General features: G+C 40.6%; 1 protein-coding gene across 1 annotated transcript in view; it reads left to right on the top strand.

Annotated features, from left to right (window-relative positions):
• Nucleotides 1-24,265, top strand: part of psmf1 (proteasome inhibitor subunit 1) — a 65,064-nt gene extending 40,799 nt beyond the window's left edge. The window contains exons 5-7 of the mRNA XM_043710888.1: nt 10,155-10,208; nt 18,766-18,924; nt 23,778-24,265. Coding sequence (XP_043566823.1) covers nt 10,155-10,208; nt 18,766-18,924; nt 23,778-23,829 — 265 coding nt within the window. The 3' untranslated portion in view covers nt 23,830-24,265. The remainder of the gene's footprint in view (nt 1-10,154; nt 10,209-18,765; nt 18,925-23,777) is intronic.
• Nucleotides 24,266-24,471: the final 206 nt, after the last annotated feature.

Genomic DNA, 24,471 nt, shown 5'->3' with positions numbered 1-24,471 from the left:
CTAACGTCTGTGGTGGGTAAGGTACTTGAGAAGATTCTGAGAGATAAGATGTACATGCATTTGGAAAGACAAGGTTTAAGGTTTGTGTAAAGATTTGTAGCTCAGGTGCTGGTGGTCGTGATTGTGGATGTGTTCACTGAGCTGAGAAGTTGATTTGTAGACGTTTCATCCCCTGTCTAGGTGACATCTTCAGTGCTTTGGATCTTCCTATGCAGTGCTGCTGTACTATGTCTTCTGGAATTTATTTGATTCTGTTCCTGCTGCTTTCGGTTGCCAGTTTTGGTTGTTCTCTAGTGACCGGTATATTGGGTATAAGTCAATGTGCTTGTTGATGGAGTCCGTGGACGAGTGCCATGCTTCCAGAAATTCTCTGGTTGTCCTATGTTGAGTTTGTCCTATGATCGTTGTGTTGCTCCAGTCAAATTTGTGATCCTTGTCATCTGTGCGTGTGGCTACTAGGGATGGTTAGTCGTGGTGTTTCGTGGCTAGTTGGTGTTTGTGGATGCGGATTGCTACTTATCTGCCTGTTTACCCTATATAGTGTTTTGTGCAGTCTTTGCACATGATGGGTATAGGGTCTTTTGTCCTGGTGAATTGTTGTCTGAGTGTGGCTGTCAGTTTATGGGCTGTCATGAACCCGAGTGGTCAGTGATGTCTGACTGCCAGTTCCGAAACGTTATTTATGGAAGGTAGTGTGGCCAGTTTTTTGCTACTTTCTCCCCAGTCCCACACCGCCAAACCCCCATTTTTCTCTCCACCCTGGAGGCTCCCTGCCTCCATTCCTGATGAAGGGGTTTACCCCGAAACATTGATTTTCCTACTCCTCGGATGCTACCTGACCTGCTGTGCTTTTCCAGCGCCACTCTAAGCTAGACCCCAGACAGTGAATTATGTCATGTCCTTGTCATGTTGTTTGTTTGTTAGGCATCTGCGGATGAAGTTGCAGGGATATCCATTCTTAGAACATAGAACATTACAGCACAGTACAGGCCCTTCGACCCTCAATGTTGCGCCAACCCGTGAAATTAATCTGATGCCCAGCTAACCTACACCGTTCCATTATTATCCATATGTATGTCCAATGCCCGTTTAAATGCCCTTAACGTCGGCGAGTCTACTTACTGTTGCAGGCAGGCTGTTCCATGCCCCTACTACTCTCTGAGTGAAGACACTCCTCTGATATCAGTCCTAAATCTATCATTCCTCAATTTAAAGCTATGTCCCCTTAGCCTTCACCATCTGAGGAAAAAGGCTTTCACTATCCACTCTATCTAACCCTCTAATTATACGTCTCGATTAAGTCGCCTCTCAACCTTCTCTGCAGCGAAAACAGCCTCAGTTCTCTCAGCCTTTCCTTGTAAGACCTTCCTTCCATACCAGGCAACATCCTAGTAAATCTCCTCTGAACCCTTTGCAAAGCCTCCACATATTTCCTATAATGCAGTGACCACAAATGCACGCAATACTCCAGGTGCGGCCTTACCAGTGTCTTGTACAGCTGAAGTATGACCTCGTGGCTCTGACACTCAAACCTCTTACAATAAACACCAGCACACCATATGCCTTCTTAACAACCCTATCAACCTGGGTGGCAACTTTCAGGCATTTATGCACCGGCACACTGAGATCTCTCTGTTCATCTCCACTGCAATGAATCTTACGATTCGCCTAGTACTCTGCATTCCTGTTACTACTTCCGAAGTGAACTACCTCACACTTTTCTGCATTAAACTCCATTTGCCACTTCTCAGCCCAGCTCTGCATCATATCTATGTCCCTGTGTAACCCACAACATTCTTTGGCACGATCCACAACTCTGCCTACCTTAGTGTCATATGCAATTTTGCTAACTCATCCTTCTGCGCCCACCTCCAGATCATTTATAAAAATTACCCTATACCCATCATGTGCAAGACTAATGTAACCTACAGGAATCCATGCAAAGACTGCACAAATCACTGTGTAGGCAAACAGGCAGACAACTAGCAGTCCGCCGCCACAAAATACCACAACTAACTGTCCCTAGTAGCCACACATACAGATGACAAGGACCACAAATTTGACTGGGACGACACAACGATCATAGGACAAACTCAACATCGGACAACCAGAGAATTTCTGGAAGCATGGCACTTATCCACTGTCTCCATCAACAAGCACATTGACTTAGACCCAATATACCAGCCACTAGAGAACAACCAGAACTGGCAACTGGAAGCAGCAGGAACAGAACCAGCTAAATTCCAGAAGACATAGTACAGCAACGCTTCACAGGAGGCTTCAAAGAAGATATCAGTGGATAAATTATGTTAATCTTACACATGATGGGGATAGTGTCACCTAGACAGGGGACAAAACATCGCAAATCATCTTCGCAGCTCGGCGAACATTCCCACAACCGTAACAACAGGGTTTGATTAGGAATAGTCAACATGGCTTTGTGAGTGGGAGGTCATCGCAATTTTGTTCGAGTTCTTTATTGAAGTGACCAGTAAGGTTGATGAGCGAAGGATGGTAGGTGTAGTCCATATGGATTTCAGTAAGGCCTTTGATAAGGTTCCACATGATAGGCTGCTCTGAACGGTTAGATCACATGAAACTGGGAGAGCTGGCAAATTGGATACACAATTGGCTTGACGGTAAGAAATGGAGGGTAATAGTGGAAGGATGCTTGTTGGACAAGAGGCCTGTGACAAATGGAGTGCCTCAGGGGTCGGTGCTGGGCCCATTGCTGTTTGTTATCTGTATTAATGATTTGGATGAGAATGTACAAGGCCTGATCAGTATGTTTGTAAAGGACAGTAAAATAGGTATCATGGACAGTGAGGAAGATTATCATAAATTGCAGCAGGACCTTGATCAGCTGGGGAAGTGGGCCGAGAAATGGCAAATGGAGTTTAATACAGACAAGTGTGAGGTCTTGTATTTTGGAATGTCCAATCAAGGTAGAAGTTTCAGGGTGAATGGTAGGGCCTTAAGGAGTGTCGTGGAACAGAGGGACCTTGGAGTTCAGGTTCATAGTTCTCTGCAAGTGGAGTCACAGGTAGACAGGGCAGTGAAGAAAGGTTTTGGCATACTGGCTTTCATCAGTCAAGGCATTGAGTATCAAAGTTGGGAAGTTACGTTGCATTTAAAAAGGACGTTGGTGAGGCCGCACTTGGAGTATTGTGATCAGTTTTAGTCACCTTGCTATAGAAAAGATGTTATTAAACTGAATAGAAATTTACAAGGATGTGGCCAGGACTCCATGGTCTGAGTTATAGGGAGAGGTTGAACAAGCTAGGACTTTTTTCTTTAGAGGGTACGACACTGAGGAAGGACTTTATAGAAGTTTATAAGATCATGAGAGGCATGGATAGGGTGAATGCACTGTCTTTTTCCCAGGGTTGGGGAATCGAGGACTAGAGGGCATCAGTTGAAGGTTAGAGGGGAAAGAATAAAAGGGAACTTGAGGGGCAACATTTTTGCACAGAGGATGGTACACATTTGGAATGAGCTGCCAGTGGAAGTGGTTGAGGCGAGTACATTAACAACATTTTAAAGACGTTTGGGCAGTTTCAGGGTGTGCGGTGACAGAGGGACCTGTGTTTCATGTGCAACACTGTTTGAAAATAGTAGAACATATTGAGTCATTAGCAAAACCCATGTGATCTTGGGCTTCATAGATAGTAAAGGATTAGAAGTATATGGGCCAAGTGCAGGGAAATGGGGTTAGTGTGGATGGACATTCTGGTCAGCATGGACCAGTTTGGTCCAAAGAGCCTGTCTTGGTCCTATAGGACTCTATGACCACTTATCCTTCTAAACTCAATGGGTTTAGTTCAACCTACTCAACCTTACCTCAAGATAGGAGCTTTGCCAACTTCAGGATGTCCTAAATCACCTGCCAGGCAGCAAAATACTTTTGAAGCATTACCACTGTTGTAATATAGAAGACAAAGAGTGCATTTTTCATACAGCAAGACTCCACAAATAGAGTATGACGAATAGCCAGGTAATCGATCTCAGTGACAGTGGTTAGATAGGATAAATATTGTCCAGCACAAGGAACAGCTCCCTGCTGTTCTTCAAAATTGTGCCATGGAATAATTTACATCCATCCTGGAGGGAAGGTAGAACCTTGCATTCCTGCCCCAGCCAAATGAGGGTACCTCTGACATTGCACCACTCTCTGTGCTGCAGTGGAGTGTCATCCTAGATTAGCTACAGAGGACCGTCTTCCAGCTTTTATCACCAGCCACTTCTTCCAGAACAGAACTGGAGTACGAATGGAAAAAGAGGGATGCTGTGAAATGTTCTTCTCTTGCATTCATCATGTGATTATCAGTTGACCTCGTAATAGGGCTCACTTATGCTGACTAGAAGCTACATATATTCATACACGAGGACCTGTCCTCTGCAGGAAAGAGAAACATGTTCAGACATTATTTATTTTTTGAAGTAGACAAAAATGTGGGGGGACAATATTTCCCTTCTACATTTTCCATGGCAAACCCTTAACTAATCAGAATTATTAGTGCAATCATTCAAACATTTTCTCATGCAGAACTTGTTCATTCTTATGTGCCTTCCATGATGATTGTAAGATGATAAGTTTCTAGAATGTATCTTTTTTTCCTCAGCAATACTTAATGAGTTCTTTATGTTGGAGTTTACCCAGAAAGAGGAATCTGACAAAGCAGCAGAGACAGTGGAAGTAATGGATATTGTGAACATTTATGGGAAGAAGGTCCAATAAAGGCTGGTTGTGCTTTTGGATAAATAAGTCACATGGTCAAGATGCTTTTGCATCTCAGGTTTTGTTAATAGGTGAGGGCAGATATTGCAGAAGAGCTTGTTTTAATGTTTTAAACTTATGTGGATGTGTGGGGATGCACAAAAGTAGGAGAGTAGCAAATTTGACACCCTTATTCAAGAAAAGTATAAGGTCCCAATAGTTCCAAGCACTATCAGCATTAGTTTAACTTCAGCGCTAAGTAATGTTTTGAAATTAATCAGAAAACAAAATTAATAAGCACTTGGAGAAATTTGAGTTAATTAAGGAAAGTTACTGCAGCTTTGTAAAAGACAGATTATGCTTGACCAAACAAATCAAAGTTTTAAATAATGTGAGGTTAAGGATTGAGGAAAGAAATTTGATGAGTATTGTCTATATTGACTCAGTAAGTAGTAAGTTACAGTAGATGATAATTCTTCATACTGGAGGGTGGAAAACAGTGGTGTTCCCTAGGAGTCAGTCCTAACAGCACTTTTTTTGATATATATAAATTACTTAGATTTTGGAATATGAAGTAAAATTTCAAAACTTGCTCTAATATCAAACTTGAAGGAGTGGTAAATAGTGAGGATTATACAAATTGCCTGTAACTGGTCCTAGCTAAGCTAGCAGAATGGTGACAGATGGAATTTAGTATAGAAAAATGTGAGGTGATGAATTTTGGCAGAAAGGGCAGAGGGAGACAATATGGAATTACGGGCAGTTTCAGGGTGTGCGGTGACAGAGGGACCTGTGTTTCATGTACAACACTGTTTGAAAATAGTAGAACATATTGAGTCATTAGCAAAACCTATGTGATCTTGGGCTTCATAAATCGAGGCCTCGAGGCCAAGCATAGAGGGGTTAAATCTTTATAAAACCTTGATTAGTCCATGAACAGAGCACTGTGCATCCACTTCTGGTCACAGGAGATTTGTGTTGCTTGTTACAATGAGTAATGCATGCCCAATGTTTGAACTAACTTTATTTACAACTGCCTCAACTTTTCTTTGCCCTTCTAAAACAGAGATGTATATGTTTTTCTGTGCGTCATTAGAAATTATCTTTCCCATGAGATAATAGAGTCTGTATCTTTAAATTTATCAAGCTGAGCAACATAGATTTTTCATAGACAAGGGCTATGGGGGACAGACAGTAGAGATAAGACCACATCAGACCTGCCATGACCTTATTGCATGATCAATGGCCAATGCCTGGTTCTAAATTTGATGTTCCTAACACAGGTACCCAAGGAAAAAGTGCTCAGTTATGTTTAAAATTCACTAGAGAAATAAGTTACTAGAGAAATTCTAGATGCAATGATTCACTATGGTGAAATCTCAAATGGAGAAAGTGAGGTCTGCAGATGCTGGAGATCAGAGCTGGAAATGTGTTGCTGGAAAAGCGCAGCAGGTCAGGCAGCATCCAGGGAACAGGAGACCGATTCTCCTGTTCCCTGGATGTTGCCTGACCTGCTGCGCTTTTCCAGCAACACATTTCCAGCTGAAATCTCAAATGCCTTGAATACAAATGTTATCTGAATTTATTTAATTTTTAAGTTGTGCATCAGTGTAGAAACCATTCAGCCAATCATGAGTGTTCTATGAAAGAGCTCTTCCGGTAGTCCCACTGCCAAGCTGTTCCCCCCCCCAACAGCACTGTAATTTTATCTCCTTCAAGTATGTATCCAATTCTCTTTGTAGAATAAAATAAACAGAAAATGCTGGAAATACTCAGATTTAGCAGCATCAGTGGAGAGAGACACAGAGTTAATATTTCACGTGTGTGAGCTTTTCCCAAGGTTCTGATGAAAACCTTGACTTATACATTCATGCTTTTTTCTTTCCACAGATGCGGCCATACCTGCTGAGAGTTTCCAGCATTTTTTTCTCTGATTTCCAGCATCCGCACCATTGTGTCTTTGTTCTCTTTTTAAAGTTACTGTTATTTCCACTTCCATCTTCCTTTCAACATATGCATTTCAGGTCACAACAACTCAAAAAACGTCCCTTGATCTCTGTTTCTTTTGCTGGCCATCTTATATCTGTACCTTCTGAATGGCAAATCGTCTGCCGTCGGGGACAATCTCTCCTTATTCGCACCAGCATAACCCTTTATGTTTATGTAGTGAAAATTGCCATAATCCCAAAGGACCATAGTTCGCTCTCCAATCGGAGAGCGTGATGACCAGGGGTGAGTTTAACCTACAGGTCACCACACCTCAGTTGAGAAGCAAAGTTGAGATGGTGCAGCCTTCAATATGGCTTCAGACAGAAATTGAATTCCACCCTTGACATAATTTTGTATCAAATCTCTCTGTGACTATCTTTACTCCAAAAAGAACAATCTCAAAATTTCTAGCATTGGGATATTTACTTCCCAGTTTTATTTTACCAAGTACCTTAATGTGTGCCTTTGGAAACCACCACTGTTGCCTATTGAAACAAATTCTCTTATTTTATTCCATCAAAGCTCCTCACAATATTTAAAATTTATAAGATATCTTTTATTCAAGCTTTCTTTAAAATCTTGATATGTTAATTAGTGGTTTTGGAGAGATTGTAACACTTTGACAGATGTTGTGATTACCAGTTTTGAAGGTTGGCATTGAAGATTAAAACATATATCAGCCAATCTCATCAACTGAGCTTCTAAATTGATGTTTTAATTAGTTCTTTAAAAATTATTTTGCTTTGAAGCTGCAAGATGTTATTCGCCTTTGAGACTGCACAAAATGTCAGCTGTATTTGTGATGAGTAACAGCTCCCTGTAGATTGCCATAATGCAGGTACCAGAAATGAAACAGGCAGTCGTTATCCTGCATTTGCTGGGGCCATGGTTGAGTGCAGTAGAAGATATCCTTGAAACCTGCATTGTGTGCTAGTCAATCTATTTTATTCTGTCCCAATTCTATTTTCTGTCCAACCGATAGAAAAGCTGTTGGCATCTGTGTATCTGATTTTATCAAATAAATACTGTTGTTAGTGTGTTTGTTCATTATCTTGCATTCCCTGAGCCAAAGTAAGATATTATGTGGATGTAATCATAGAATGATGCAGTACAGGAGGCCAATCAGCGGCTTGTGCCTGTGCCAGCTCTCTGAACGAATCATCTAAAACTCATTCAGAACCTGTCCTTTCTCTGTAATTCTAAAATTGTTTAACTTTCAGTTCCTTGTTTGAATCTACTATTTCTACCATTTCAGGCATTGCATCCTAGATCACAGTGATCCCATTTTTTAAAACAAAATTCTCATCTCTGTTTCTTTTGCTAGCTGTCTTATATCTGTGACTTCTAAAAAGCAAATCTTCTGCCTTTGAGAACAATCTCTCCTTATTTACACCATCAAAATCCTTTATAGTGAAAAATAAAAATTACCATTTTCATGGAGGCAGCAGCCGAGTAGTATTATTGCAAGACTATCAACCCAGAGACCTAGTAATGTTCTGGGGATCCAGTTCAGTTCCAGCCATGACAGATGGTGGAATTTGAATTCAATAAAAACAATCTGGAATTATGAGTCAAATGATGACCTTGAATTCATTATCAATTGTCGGAGAAACCTATCTGGTTCACTGATGTCCTGTAGGGAGGGAACCTGCCATCCTTCCCTGGTCTAGCCTGCATATGTGACTCCAGACCCACAGCAATGTGATTGATTGTTAACTGCCTTTGGCAAGTGGAAGGGCAATAAATACTGGCCTAGCTAGTGACGCCTTAATCCCATGAATGAATAAAAAAACTACATAATCTCAGAGGTCCATTCCCATTGGGGAGGGGGGAGAGAGAGAACTGGCAGTGAGTTTAACCTGCAGGTCACCACACCTCAGATGAGAGGCCAACTTGAGAAGGTGCAGCCTTCATTGTGATCTTAGCTATTACAGAAGTTAAACCTCACCCTTGATGTCACTGTGTATCAAATCTCCTTGTGACCATCTTTGTTCCAAAGAGAGCAATCGCAAATTTTCTAGTAATGGAATATTTACAAGTTTCCTTCTCTCAAGTGCCCAAATTACTATCATCTTGTATATCGCTAGGTATCTTCATTGAGCATCATTTTACAGAGAACTGGCAGCAATATTTGTGTGTCAAAGATAAGTGGGCCACTTGATTGGAGATATTTTTGAGATAGATTGTAACACTTGAGTTTGAGTATATTAGTGGTCATTAATGTAACTGATGATAGAATAATAAAGAAGCAATACTCAGCACATGGAAAAAGAGATATAGGACTGATGAGGACCAAATGATTGGTCAAAGAGATAAGTATTAAGAGGTGTCTTAAAGGAGGATAGAGAGATTTTTGGTAGAGATATGATTGAAGCCCAGTACGTGGGGCCCAGGCAGTTGAAAGCATGACCATATGTGTTACAGTCATAAACATTGGGAAAGTTCAAGCAGCCAGAATTGGAAGAGTACCGAGTTATCAGAGGGCTGACAGGACACCAGCTGGGAGGTTACAAGCTGATCTCTCTATCTTTGTGATGCTAACTCTGAAGCTTGGCAGATTCCATTAATTGCTTTGGCTGGTGTTTACAGACTGCACAATGGGAGATGGGCAGGACCAGTTGAACAATTGCTTGTACATTTTTAGAATTTTGGAAGAAGCTAATACTTGTTTATTCTTTATTTGTTTCATTCATTGAATATGTTGGCTTGGCAAACATTTATAATCCTTGAGAAGGCGGTGGTGGTCCACCTTGTTGAAGTGGTGAAGGGGCTTCCACAGGCGTTATTGGGGAAGGAGTTCAAGGCATTAGAATGAACAACGCTATACAATGAAGTCATGGCATTGTGTGACATGGAGGGAAACGTGCAGATATGAATGTTCTCATGCATTTGCTGCTCGTTCCCATTCAGGTGATGGAGCTTGTTAATTTGGAAGGCCCTGTCAGTGTCTAATAGCTGCAGGTCAACTAGTGAATGGTATTCACAGCTGCATCAGTGGTGCAAGGAATGAATATTTAAAGGGTGGTTGGTGCTAATTAAGTGAACTGTTGTGGTCTGGATGGTGTCAAGTTTCTTAGAATCATTAACAGGAACAGTACTCATCCAGCCAATAAGAAAGAAACTTGTATCACTCTTGTAGATGGTGTACATGCCAAGTGGGGAGTTAAGAGGTGTTGCCTGCTGGAAAATTTCAAATCTCCAACCTGCTCTCTCATCCATGCCATTTATATGACTGGTCCAGTTAGGTTTCTGGTCATTTGTGACCCTGGAATGTCATTGTTTGGATTCAGTGATGGTAATGTATCGTAGGAAGAGCTTTAGAGCAACTGAACTACTTTCAGACATTCACCATAATGAGCATGGCATTTTGAATTTTTAAAGTATTTTAAATGTCTTAATTATTTCAATGCTGCTTAGATAAGAAAAGCACTTTCTTCTCCCATTCCAGGTCTGATCCGATGGCACCGTTTGCATCAGGAGGAGATGATCTCGACCCATTTGGGTATGAGCGCTTTTATTGTAGAAATGCATTGATGACATCTTGTCCTTTCTCTAATCTTTTCAATCACAATTATTCCAATTTCAAGAACCTGTGCAAGATTTGTTCAGTAGTGAAGATTTCACAAGCACATTCCATGCTGCAATTGCTTATTGCAAACACAAAATGAAAACTGAAATAGATCTTTGCTGAATTGGAAACAGACTTGACTTTTGGTTTTGTGTTATGTCATTCTGTATTGCTCATTGTGTATGTAACACTGATCTATGCCAAGAGCTATCAGGTGAGATCTTGAATTTTCGAACCATTCACAGCATCACCCCACCTCTATTAGCCACACAAGATTTCTGAACTGCTTGAATTCTGACTGCGTCTGCATACGCAATTTTAATCACCACATCATTGACATCCCTGCCTTCAGCTAACAAGACTGTAAGCTCTTGAATTATTTAGACATCTGTGTCTCTCTTTCTCTCCTTTAAGACACTCTTTAGAACTGCCACTTTGAATAAGCTTATGGTGACCTTTGCTCATGAAGCCCTCATAATTCGGTGTCAGTTCATCAACACTCGTTCTGTTGTGTCTTTAAGAGAGGTAGTTGTCCTTTCAAAAATCACATGAGCTCTGTCTCATCCTGTGCCATTGTCCCAAGCACACTTCCTTGTCCCATCCTCATATAGTTTGGGGGAGCAGAAGGTTGAATGAGCACAGTTTTTGTAAATGAATAGATAAAACCTTTAAAGTTATTTCATGTGTTTTTTGTGAGATCCCAGGTTCAAGTTTAGGCTCTGCTTTGATCCACAAATTCAGCTGTACTAAACCAGCCTGAATCCTGATATCTGTCCTCTCCTGTTCCTTGACGTTTTCAAATACTGTATTGATTATTTGGCACCCACCATAACAAATTAAAATGGTGCACAGAGTTCTTCTCAAAGTATTTATGCATCTAAATGTGAAACTGCATTGCCTTATAAAAATTGTCATTATCTTCACAGCAGTTCAAGTCAGTAAGGTTTTGTTTTGTTCTTTGTCATTCTTTAGTACCCTATTTAGTTTACACATATTCAAGATTTTATGGAGGTTAATCTCCGAGGGCAATAATTAACTACACAAGCCATTTACTTCTGGGATTAATTTGTGTGTGAACCTGGCCTGGATGAAGGATTGGCAATGTGTAGAAAGAGTTTTCATCTTTAGCATTCAAAGAAAACTTATAATGAGACAATATTTCCACCAATGTTTCTTCCTCCATTTCTGTTTTAATTGCTTTCTATAATTAATAGCAATCTAAGCTTCATCCCTACACTTCAAAATAAGATGGATCTTTTTGAAAGAACCAATTACCGAGTGTCTGTCTTTCTAAGCCTCCAACTTGTAAAACCTGTAACTGTTTTTGATGGAGTAGTAGGGATTTATTCCATGTTAGTCGGTTCACTGGCTTGTTTAATTTTCTCTTTATTTGTTTGTTCATGGATGTGAACATCGATTGTCCATCTCGAGAAGCTGGCAATGAGATGCCTTATTGAACCGCTGCAGTCCGAGGGGTGTGGATCCATATGTTATGTTAAGAAAAGAGTTCCAGGATTTTGATGCAAAGACAGTGAAGGAGTTAAAGCAGTAAAGCTCATAAAACAAGTAGTTTAAATGATCAGTGCCACCAGTGTTGGTAAAATCGTGCCAGATTCTTCCCAGAATCACCCCTCTTGACTGTGACTCATTGATTTAACAGAGTTGAGGACTGCAGTTTAAGTCCTTGTCCGTCCTTGGCATTTCTCCATCTCATGTCGAATTTTAAATGTGTTCACCCATGTTTTACAATGTTCATTTCTGGATGCAAATGTTCTCTGATTAAACTGCAATTAAGTATCAGTGTCCAGCTTGTGGTTGAACAGCATTTTTTAATTGAGGATGTACTGACTGATAAAAGACCTCGATCTGACTGCCCTTTATCAGTCAATCTGCATTGTATTACAGTATGCTCAAGTATACTCCTGAGTTCCAATTATTATTCTGTGATTTATGAAGGTCAAGGGCAATAAATCACCTCCCTTTTTAATCAAACCAACACTGACTGGATTCTCCAGTTGTAACCTGCAGAGCATTCTTTTTCATTTAAGTTAAGTAGGTGATTATGTTTTAGCAGACGTGGTAATGTGTTTGTAGCTCTCTATTAACTGTATGCAATTTTTTTCTGAGTATATTATAGTTTGACCTGCCCTCACAGTTTGAAATCTCAATCCATGATTTTCAGTGCATTTCAATGCACTTGCTTCTTTCAGCTTCTACCCAGTCAGTGACTCTTTCTGATTCTCAAGGTTATACCTTTGAAGCATTTGCTTTTGAGAGGAATGCTTGCATTTGTATAGTGCCTTTCTCGCACAATCATTTTAGACAACTTTACGTGCATGGATTACTGATTGAAGTACGATGAAGCTGGACAGTTCATTGTGCATTGTCACAGGAACTGAGATGGAATAGTTAAATTGTATTTTCTTTCTCTGACAGCTTCTAATTGAGTATGCCATTTCTAAATCTTTTCCTCAAATAAGGAGGAGAGAGCTAATTGTGCAGGAGACGATAGGTGATTGTGCAGGAGACTGTCCTTATCCAAGTTGGTTGAGAGATGGGTAGGGGAAGAAATATACCCCAACAGAGAGAATGTAGTGGTCGTGATTGGAGAAAGAAGTGTAGAGGCAGGGAGAAAATTATCTACCAGCTGGTGACAGTATGATTTTGTCTCAATTGAGAAATAACCAAGCCCATGATTTATAAGGTGGGGATGGGATCTCCTGTCCACCATTTTTCTGTCTTTTGGTTATTGCATTTTTCTGCTCTGTTATCATATTCCTTAATGTGGGCGGCACGGCGGCACAGTGGTTAGCACTGCTGCCTCACAGTGCCAGAGACCCAGGTTCAATTCCCGCCTCAGGCGACTGACTGTGTGGAGTTTGCACATTCTCCCCGTGTCTGTGTGGGTTCCCTCCGGGTGCTCCGGTTTCCTCCCACAGTCCAAAGATGTGCAGGTGCAGGTCAGGTGAATTGGCCATGCTCATTTGCCCGTAGTATTAGGTAGAGGAATGGGTGGGTTGCGCTTCAGCGGGTCAGTGTGGACTTGTTGGGCCGAAGGGCCTGTTTCCACGCTGTAATGTAATGTAAATGTAATGTAATGCTTTGTGTTCAAAAACCAGTGTTGGATATGCCCAATGTCTGAACATTCACAGACCTCTGGAGTAGAAAGTTATACCCTTTTATCCCTGGATTTCTGAACAAAACAGTCATACTGGACTCGAAACGTGAAGTCTCTTTCACTTTCGACAAATGCTGCCAGACCTACTGAGTTTCTCCAGCATTCTGTGTGCTTGTTTTAAAGTTATCCAGTTTTTCAGCTACAGCACCAATTGATTGGTTAATAAGCAGATGAATTAATAATTGCCCGAGGAAGGTTTAATCTGTTATATAATTAAACCAGCCTGATTTAATCTATCCATGCTGGTAAAGTTCCTAATTATAAACCCCCTCTGGCATTTCTACAGACATTTATTTAGAAATTCTCTGCTGAATTCAAATGTTTTCAAACTAACCTTACTTTGAAATATAAATATATAAATATTAAATATTGCCAGACAGGATAGTGTTAAGTTGCATATTGATTTCTTTCCACTTTGCGTGTCATTCAGTAGACTTTGCAGTCTTGAATTCAATATCCCTCATATACGTGTTCCTGCCCCAGAATGCTGCTCATACATACCTGAAAATTCATGCAGCACATTTGGAAACATAATCTTATGTTCCCAACATATTATGATATGTAGGAGCAGAAGTAAGCCATTTAGCCCATTGCCTCCGCTCCACTATTCAGTGATATTATGGCTGATATGATTATCCTCATTATCCCTCCCATAGCCCAGGATCAAGTTAATAAGCCTTCTCTGGACTATCTCCAATGCCAGTATATTTTTTATTCAGGTAAGGGACCAAAACTATTCTCAGTACTCTAGCTGTAGTCTAACTGGTGCCTTGTTTATTTTTAGCAAGAGTTATCTATTTTTATACTCCACTCCTTCTAAAATAAAAGCCAGCATTCCATTTGCCCTTCCCAGTTAGTGAGACATGCAAAAGACCTCCTCTGATCCGCCCTCCCTCCAAAATCCCTTTGTGCTGCAGCTTTCTGCAGTCTTTATCCATTTAAATAATTTTCAGCTCTTCCTGCCAAAATGCACAACCTCACATTTCCCCAAATAGTATCCCATCTGCCAAGATATTTACCAATTCGCTTCACCTGTAGACTCCTTGTATTATCCTCACTACTTGCCTTCCCACCTATTTTTGTGTCATCTGCAAACTTGCCAGTAGTATATTTTGTCCATCATCCAAACCATTAGTATATTTTGCAAATAATTGTGGACATAGCACTGATCGCTGTGGCACTCTACTAGTTTCAGGTTGCCCTCCTGAAAATGCCCTTTATTTTTAACCCCAAGTTTCTGCCTTCTATTAGTTAGCCAATCCTCTATCTATCCCCAACACAATGAGCTCTTATTTTGAGTAGTCCTATATGTGGTACTTTATAGAATGTCTTTTGATAATTTAAATATGTTACATCATCTGGCTCCCCTTTATCCTGCCTATTACCACCTCAAACTTAGTCCCTCATTGTTTACTTTCTCCAATTTTATTATTTCTGGACATCTTTTGTTGACTTTTAAAGCTTTCCCAATCCTCTGATTGACCATTAATCTTTGCCAAATTCTATGGTTTTCTTTCAATGAGATGCTATCCATAACCCCCCTAGTTAACCATGGTTAGTTTATCCCCTTCTTCCTCACCAGGATATATCTTCATTGTGAAGCATGAACTATTTGCTTAAATGTCTGCCATTGTTCATAACTGTCTTTTCTGCTAAGCACCTTTCCCAATCCACTTCAGCTAATTCTGACCTCATCCCCATGCAATCACTTCAGTTTTAATACAGTGTGTTTATAAGCCAAGTTTATCCCTTTCAAACTGAATACTGAAATCTACCGTGTTATCATCAGTGTTCCACAAAGGATCCTTTAGCCTGAGACAATTTACTAACCTGCTTCCTTATACATTACCAGGTCCAAAATAGCCTGATGCCTGGCTGGATGTACATCATGTTGTTCTCGGAAACTATATTGATTCACTCCATGAATTCTTCCTCATGGCTATCTCTGCCAATTTGCTTTTTCCAATCTGCATAAAGATTGAAGTCCCCCAAAAATTAATGTATTGCCATTTTTATTTGCCCTCATTATCTCCTGATAGCTGAAGTATAAAACAGCTATTGTTAGGGGCCTTTACACTACTCCCACCAGTATCATCTTCCCCTTTGTTGTTTCTTACCTGCATCTATATAGATCCTGTATATCTGATCCAAGATCATTTCTTGCTGAGATACTTATTCAATTTTGTCCTAACAAAACTATCCCATCACCCTACCCTCCATTTTGACATTCCAAAAGGTCATATACCCTTGAATATTTAATTCCCAGCTTCAAGCTCCTTGTAACCGGTTGTGTAATGGCTTTAACACACTGTTGTTTTAATTCTCTTGAGATTGTAACAGAAAACCCAGAAATCAATGAAAGCATGGATAGACCAGTTCCCAACCAGCACCATGAGTTCTTGAATCGTAAACAGTGATAGCCCATCTCAAAGGAAAAAAAGTATATTTCTCGTAAGATTATAAAAGATTGAAGCATGAGTTGGCCATTCAGCCTACTGCATCCAGCTGAGGGGACAGACAGGTCTCTTTAGTGATCTGATTATTACAAGTGCACTTTCCTGCCACCTCAATAACACTTATGGTTCTGATATGTATATGTTGAATTAGACACTTTCAATGATTTACAATTGTTAATTGTAAATCCATCATTTAACACACACATGCCAGTTTCTACCTTTTCCTTCTGGATCCTTTCCCTGTCCAGAATCCAATGCCTTTGGACAGATGGGACTTGAACCTGGGCCTCCTGCTGTACAGTTAGGGACATTAGGAGAAAGTGAGGACAGCAGATGCTGGAGATCAGAGCTGAAAAATGTGTTGCTGGAAAAGCGCAGCAGGTCAGGCAGAATCCAAGGAGCAGGAGAATCGACGTTTCGGGCATAAGCCCTTCTTCAGGAATCATTCCGAAACGTCGATTCTCCTGCTCCTTGGATGCTGCCTGACCTGCTGCGCTTTTCCAGCAACACATTTTTTCAGTTAGGGACACTACCACTGCACCATAAAAGTCCCTCTTTGCCAGTAAATATTTTTTCAATCAACCTGTTCAGGCATGTTATAACACGTCTGGGGTAAGTGGGACTTCAGCTTGGACCTCCTGTCCCAAAGGTAGGGACACCAAAACTGCACTACAAGAATCCTAAGAACCCAAATCACTTTTTTCAGTTCAATAAGGTTATTGTGTACTTATTGATTTAGACGTTCACTGATTCCAATCAACGTCAGGTCTTCAGGTAGTTTCAATTGGATTGAATCAGCCTGAAGACTTCATTGTTGTCAGTCTGAACAGCTGGCTGAGGTTGCCTGCAGTCTGCCTCAGCTGTTCACATTGTTAACAATTGTGTGTATAAGATTACACCACGTTTCACATTTCTCTTTATCAGCAATTGGAAAGTAGGAGATATGAGGCAGCTTCAAAGATCATAGTTATTTTAATCTGTTCAGATGTGTCGTGCCACAATTTCAGGTTAGGGGATTTGAACTTGGATCTTCTGTCCTGAGGTAAGGGACACTACCACTGCACTACAAGAGCCCATCTCTTCTTTTTCTGTTTTTGTTTTTCCCTTTTATCTGTTCAGAAATGCTATTATGTAAGAACCCAGCATTTTTCTTTTTGAAGAGATTCATGAGCCAGCACGTTGACCTATTTTATCCCCCATATCTTCATGCTGCACCTAGGCCAGTGTATCCTTTCTGTTGTATGGGACCCAAAGTTGAATGCAAACTTTCAGAGGCAGTTTGATAATAGCATTGCACAGTATTTGTTTTTTTTGTAATCAATCTGTTCTGAAATGTGATGACACACACGTTTGGAGCAGATCTTCGGGTTCAGAGGGAGGGACACTATCACAATGTTATAAGAGCCCTAAGAATCCAGCTCATTTTAAAAAATTTTTTGTCTCTATTCAGCAATATTACTTCAAAAGAACCCAGCACTATTTTTCAATACTACAATTTTATCCAAAGAATTCTGTGCAGTTATAATTCACTAGAGTCAAATTGATAATGTTATAGGGATGCTTTGATCAGAAACCCTGCTTTTCCTTTTGTTTTTCTTTTATCCAGCTGTTACACCCCTCTGAATGTTTTATCACCCTCAAATTGAGAGCCCACTTCTTACATTTTCTAATCACCCTGTCCAGAGATTACACACTTGTGGATCTGAGCGGACTTGAACCCAGGCTCAGAGGTAGGAACACTGCCACTGTACCACAAGAGTCTGAATCCAGCTTTTAAAAGCCCAGTGACCATCCACTGCTTTCAACCAACTCCGGAGTTGTTCTGGATAACGCTTCAAGCGAACTGCATTTCAATCGCTCACGTGCAACTCTCTCTTAATCGATCAAAAATCTCTCCAACCCTACATTTCATGGTCTCAGGATGTTCCACTTTACGAAGCATGAAGCACTTTTTCGAAACATAGTTACAATCACAACATTTAAAAGCAATAGTTATGTATATAGCAAGCTGCACCAATGACAGGAAGATTAATGAGGAGACAAAGGCATTGTGGTTATTGGCACTGAACTAGTAAAATCGTTTCAGGCTAATGATCTGTGGGCAAGTGTTCAAATTCAACCACAACGGCAGCTGGTGGAATTTAAAACAATTAAAATCTACACTTAACAGCTCGTTTCAGTATTGGTGACCATGAAATGGTTATCGATTGCTATAAAAGCCCATATCATTCACTTATATTCTTCAGGGAAGGAAATTGCCATTCTTACTTGGTCTGACTAACATAGGACTCCAAACCCCTGAAGATGTGGTTGATTTTTAATTATTCTCTGAAATGGCTGAACAAACCTCGCAATTCAAGAGCAATTAGGGATGGGTGCCAAATGCTGGCCTTGTCACTGATGTCCACATGTCATGAATGAATAAACATTATAAAAAAACAAATAATCTGCTTTTTGGTTTTCAACAATAAATAAATATTGACTTGAATACCCTTGCTGTTCTACAAAATCATGCCAAGGAATCTGTTGCCTCTACCTGAGAAGGCAGATCAGCGCTCGGTTTAACGTCTTACCCAAACAACCACCTCTGACAGTGTAGCACTGTCTATATAAAGGCATTTAGTCATTTAGAATATAGAAATTGAATATTGCTGAAAAAGGATGTATTTTGTTCAAGCTTTTGGCTTGCACTTATCAGGACAGTTTGCAAGAAATACCAAAGTCAAGGGAAAGCAATGTTTATTGTGTATGAGAGGAGAGTGCTGATCGATTACCAAAGGGAGTTTAATTATACAAGCATTCTACTTGTGTCAACACTACAAAATAGCTGATAGCCTTCATTTCTTTTATTTACCAGTGAACGAAGAGGTGGAATGATTGTTGATCCTTTGAGGTCAGGGTTACCACGTTCTGGCTTTGACCCATCATCGGGGATACCGGGACAGCTTCCTCCTGGTTCAGTCCCACCTGGAGCCAGATTTGATCCATTTGGACCAGTTGGACCGGGCCGTTCTGGGTAAGTGTGAACTTTTTTTAAATAATAGGAATTCATAGGAATTTTTGTAAGTGAAATGTGCTTGTTTCATTGTGTTTGTGGATGTGCACTGTGGGAATAATCATTTCTAACCCAACATTCTTCACTGTGGAATAAATGTTTTGCTCTCCAAAGTTCCATTGCTCCTAGCAATATTACCATATACACCTCAATGTTTTCTCCAAATACAGCAGGATTTTGAAAGAGTATTCTCTCTAATTGCATCGCTGAGTAGTTCCATAATGCAGGAGAACACAGCAGGAATATTCAGGTCGGGAATGGAAGACAGGGTGAAATTGAATTTCGGTTGGGGGAAGTGAGAAGGGTTGAGTCAAGTAGGAGTGTGAGTGAGAAGTAGTGGAGGCGAGTGATGAGATGGGTGAGAGTTAGAGGGACAAATGATGCAAATGGAGGAGAGACAATGGGGGAGAACAAGCACCAAGAGAAATTGGTGAAAAGATAGAGCAGAAGAAGTGAAAAAGACACAACCACGATTACAGGACCAAGAGAGCATTAACAAATGAAATACATCAGAGACAGTGTGATAGACTAAAGTGACAAAACTGAGTAGAAGCAACATAGTAATGAAGAAGAATAGGAGAAAGTGGGGAATATAGAGAGATAAGTGGTCATAAAGGTCCAAGGGTCATAAAAAATGCAAAATAGATTTTGATTTGTACATAACATTCCATAGAATGAGAATAGTTGCAGTATAGGAGGTGGCCAGAGCAGTGTTCTCTGCTTTCATGTGCGGAAGCAGGCTATTCAGCCCATTGAGTCCACACCAATGCTCCAAACAGCATTCCACCCAGCCCCATCCTGTATCTCTGCATCCCTGCAACCCATCTAGCCTGCACACCCCTGGACAATATGGGCAATTTTGCATGCTCAATCCAGCTAACCCACAAGTCTTTGGACTGTGAGAGGAAACCAGAGCACCCGGTGGAAACCCACACAAACATGAGGATGTGCAAATTCCACACAGTCGTCCATGACTGGAATTGAACATGAGTCCCTGGCACTGTGAGGCAACAATGCTAACCACTTGGTCATTGTGTTAATTGGTTCCACCTTTTTACTACTCTTATTATTTGTTTGCCTTTGGAAGGCCCTAGGACTCCCTTTTATTATTGGCTACCCATACTTTCTCATTGCTTTTCTTTTCTTCATACTTTCCTTCAGAACTTTCTCTGTTCAGCCTGATCCTTATCATCTGTACCTTTTTGCTGCTTTATCTTGTTTACTATCTCTTGCATCATCTTGGAAGCTCTGGCTTTGTTGGTTTCTCCTTTTCCTTTTGATTTTTCACAACTGTGCTGAAACTATCTCTTCTGTAAAGGCAGCCCTGTGTCAATTATAGTTATGCCTGCCAGTCTCTGATTGAACTTTGCATTGAGGGAATCCATTCTCACCACATTGAAGTTGATAGTCCCCTGTTTAGTTACATTTACCCTGGAATGTGTCTTGTCCTTTTCCATATCTAATCCAAACCCTACGGTGCTCTGATTACTGTTCCTTAAATGTTCCCCTTCTGGCACTTGTTTCAGCTCCTTCCCCAGATCCAAAACAAGCCACGCCTTTTCTCGGACACTTATCCATCTAATTCCCCTGAATTCATTTCAGAAACATTGCCCTCTCTCTGCCCTTTACACTATTACTTTTCAAGTCCATACTATGATAACAAAGCATCAGCCAAACACCTACTCTCATTAACTCCATTTTGTGGTTTTTGTACAATACTGTGATTGCTTTGCAAATGCGTACCTTTGTATCTTGCCCACTTGATAGTAGCCTCTTGACCAGTATATTTTATTGGTACCTAACAGTACTTTTATTTTTATTAAACTCTAATCAAATAGATTCTGACCTTGATTCCTTGAAACATCCTTGCTTTACAGCACTGTAAAACTCAATTTAAACAATACTGCCATCCCTCTCATTTATTTCCCTATTTTTCATGAAACCCATGTATTCAGGATTATGTGGCACTAGTCCTGCCCATTCTGATCCCTGTTTCAATCTTCTTTTTATTCATTCAGATTTAGATGAGGTTGTCACTGGCTGGGCCTGCATTTATTGTCCATCCTTAGTTGCCCAGAGGACAGTTAAAAGTAAACCACATTGCTATGGGTCTGGAGTTACATGTAGGCAGGACCAGTTAAGGCTGGCAGTTTCCCTTCCTCAAGGGCATTAATGAACCATGATGAAGTTGAACATGGTGTTGTCCGTAGTTGTAGGAAAGTTCCATCTCACTCCTCTCTAGCACGCTCACTCTGCCATTAAACAAGCTGTGCTGCACTGGTAACCTGTCAGTCACCTAATAGAATAATGAAATTATTTGGAGAGTCTCGAGCTGTTTTCTTCATTCATGAAACGTGAGCATCACTGGCTGCGTCAGTGTTAATTACCCATTCCTAATTGCCTTCTTGGTAAACTGCCTTCTTGAACTGATATAATCCTTGTGGTGTACATACACTCAGTGCTGTGACAGAGGGAGTTTGAGAATGTTGATCTCCGTGACATGAAGGAACAGTGATAGATTTCTAAGTCAGGGTGGTGTGGGGCTTGGGGGGGAACTTGCGGGTGGTGGTGTTCACAAATATCTGCTGCCCTGCCCTGTCCTTCCAGCTGGCAGAAGGTCACAGGTTTGGAAGACAATGTCAAAAAGCCTTGATACGTTATTGAAGTGCATCTTGCAGACATTGCACACTGCTGCTTCTGTAGTGAAAAGAGTGAATGTTGAAGATGGTGGATAGGATGCCAACCAGGAGGGCTACTTTTCCCTGGATGCTGTAGAGGTTCCTTAATGCTATTGGAGTTGCACCCCTCCAGGCAAGAGGTGTGTTTTCTTTTTACAAAAAAGTCTTCAGAATACGCTAACTGTTTTCATGTGTGACCCATTGGCTACCAATATCTGTTGAGTTAAAAATTTACATTAATATTATTGAGCTGAGTGCATCATGAATTTTTCACTTTATTAATTGAAACCATTGAGCTAATGAGCTAAAACCTCTTAAAGGAACAGGAGAATGAGTATTGTGGGTGAAAACATCAAACATCAAGTGCCAGTGTTCCTATTAACACTGTCTAATTTCCACAACAGCCACATTTTTCAATCTCTGGATGTTGTTATTGTGCACATATATAGTTTTAGCAACAATCAGAATGGAAATTTCTCTTGTGTTTTGCACGGGGCTTGGTCTTTTGCTGCAGCCCTCTAAATCCCCAGCTATTTCACCATATGTTGACAGAAGTTCCTTTGATGCCTGCTGCTGTTCACCTTATGCTGTGCAACTCAGCATGGAGGTTAGTAACTACAAATAAGCTGAAAGCTGAGTCCATTGTTGTGATGTTCATCCCAATACAAACTTAACATCATAAAACATAGGAGCAGAGCCAGGCCATTCAACTGATCAAGTCTGCTCTGCTTCTCAGTGAGATCATGGCTGATCTGATAATCCTCAACTTCACTTGCCTGCTTTTTCCCCATAATCTTGATTCTGTTACTAAATAAAAATCTTGTCTGCTCAGTCTTGAATATACGCGATGACCTAGCCTTCGCAGTACTCTGTGGTAAAAAAATTCCACAGATTCATTAGACTTTGAGAGAAAAGATTCCTCCTCATCTCTGTCTTAAATGTGCAACCCCTTATTCTGAGATTGTGCTGTCTTGACCTAGTCTTTCTCACAAGAGGAAACAATATTATTTCCACAACTACCTTGTCAAGTCCTCTAAGATACTTGAATGTCTCGCTAAGATTGCTGCTCATTTTTCTATTTTCCTGTGGTACAGGCACTATCTACTAAATCTCTGCTCATATGATAGTCTCTCGATACCTGGTATGACCCTAATGAAACTCTTTTGGTCTGCCTCCAATGCCAGTGGGCGATAGATAAGGCAGCTAAAACTGTTCATAGTGTTCCACCTGTGGTCTGACTCATCCTCTGGAAAGTTTTAGCAAACCTTCATGATTTTTATATTCCATTCCCTTTGAAATAAAGGCCAACATTCCATTTGTCTTCCCAACTACAGACTGAACTTGGATGCTCACTTTTTATGATTCTTGGATGAGGGCTCCCAAATCCCTCTTCCGCAACTTCCAGCACTCTTTCTCCATTTAAACAACATTCAGTTCCTCTATTCTCTGTGACAAAGTGCATAACACCTAATTTCCTCACATTTTATTCCATCTGCCATTTTTTTTGCCCGCTCACTCATCCTGACTATTATCCCTCTGTAGACGGTTTGGATCATCCTAATCATTGCCTTCCAACCTATTTTTCTGTCAGTCACAAACTTGACTATAGTACATTCACTTTCCTCATCCAGTTGTTAACATCTGTTGTAATAATTTTGGCCACAGCATTGATCCCTGTGGCTCTCTAATCCTGAAAATGCTCCTTGTCCCAACTCACCCATCCTTTTGTTAGTCAATCCCCTATCCATGCTAATATACAACCTTCAACACCATGGGCTCTTAAGTACCTAATGTTGTACCACATCAAATGCCTTCTGAAAATCCAAATATTTTATATCCACTGGTTCCCATTTATTGCCTCCTAGTTACCTCCTCAAAGAATTCTGTTATTATCTTTTCAACTTCACCCCAATGCTTTACCTATGGAAGTGAACTCACTTAGTTGCCATTTCTGATGGTGTTGTGTTTAACACATGTCCATCTACCCCACTAGGTCAAATAGTTCTTGCCCTCGTCACTCGGCAATCCTGGAAGAATAGCACTCTCAAACATGACCCGTGTGGTTTGGTGGGAAGGATATGGGTCTGTGCTTAACGTTTGATTTCTGAATGTTCATGAAATATTTCTGTTTTCCAGCCCTGATCCAGACCATCTTCCTCCGCCTGGATATGATGACTTGTTCATGTGATCTTCGTTTTCTTCCTCTCGCCTCCCTCCTCTCAAAGCAAGTTAGGTTGTAAGGAAAACCCCAGATGTAAACCACAACTTGTGGAATCCTGTGGCCTTCACTTCTTTTGGTTAAATAAATATTCTATGAACAGCGTAACTTAGCCATTTGATCTGCTGCGTTCCTATTTGATGATCAGCAGCTTCAGCTAAGCCAATCTCCCTTTGGTGGTGGGGCATACGTGCTCAACTGAACCGGTTAAACACTTAAGAGCAGCCAAGTGCTTTATTGTCATACATCTGACACATGCTTCCAGTGTGGACTTGTAACCAATCTCCTGCACATTGTCACAGAGTTGTCACTATGCTGTGTCTTTGAGGTAGGCAGATTAAATTAAATGCATCAGAGTGTTTGAGTTAAATGATCCTGTTAATAAACTGATGTGTAAATGAAAAAATAGTTTGATTGCACTTTGTCATGTTGATACACTCATCTTCTTGCTCAGTTCATAGATTTTTTATGAAGAGTTGTTCATGAATTAATAGAATCTTACAGAACAGAAGACTATTTGGCCCATCATATTTGTGCCACTTCTCAAAATATTGATTCATTTAGTTCCATCTCTCCTGCTTTTACCCATTCACTCTGCACATCTTTACCCTT

This window comes from Chiloscyllium plagiosum, chromosome 20 (assembly GCF_004010195.1).
Source record: "Chiloscyllium plagiosum isolate BGI_BamShark_2017 chromosome 20, ASM401019v2, whole genome shotgun sequence".
NCBI classification, from domain to species: Eukaryota; Metazoa; Chordata; class Chondrichthyes; order Orectolobiformes; family Hemiscylliidae; genus Chiloscyllium; species Chiloscyllium plagiosum.
This window is presented reverse-complemented; position numbering and strand designations above follow the sequence as displayed.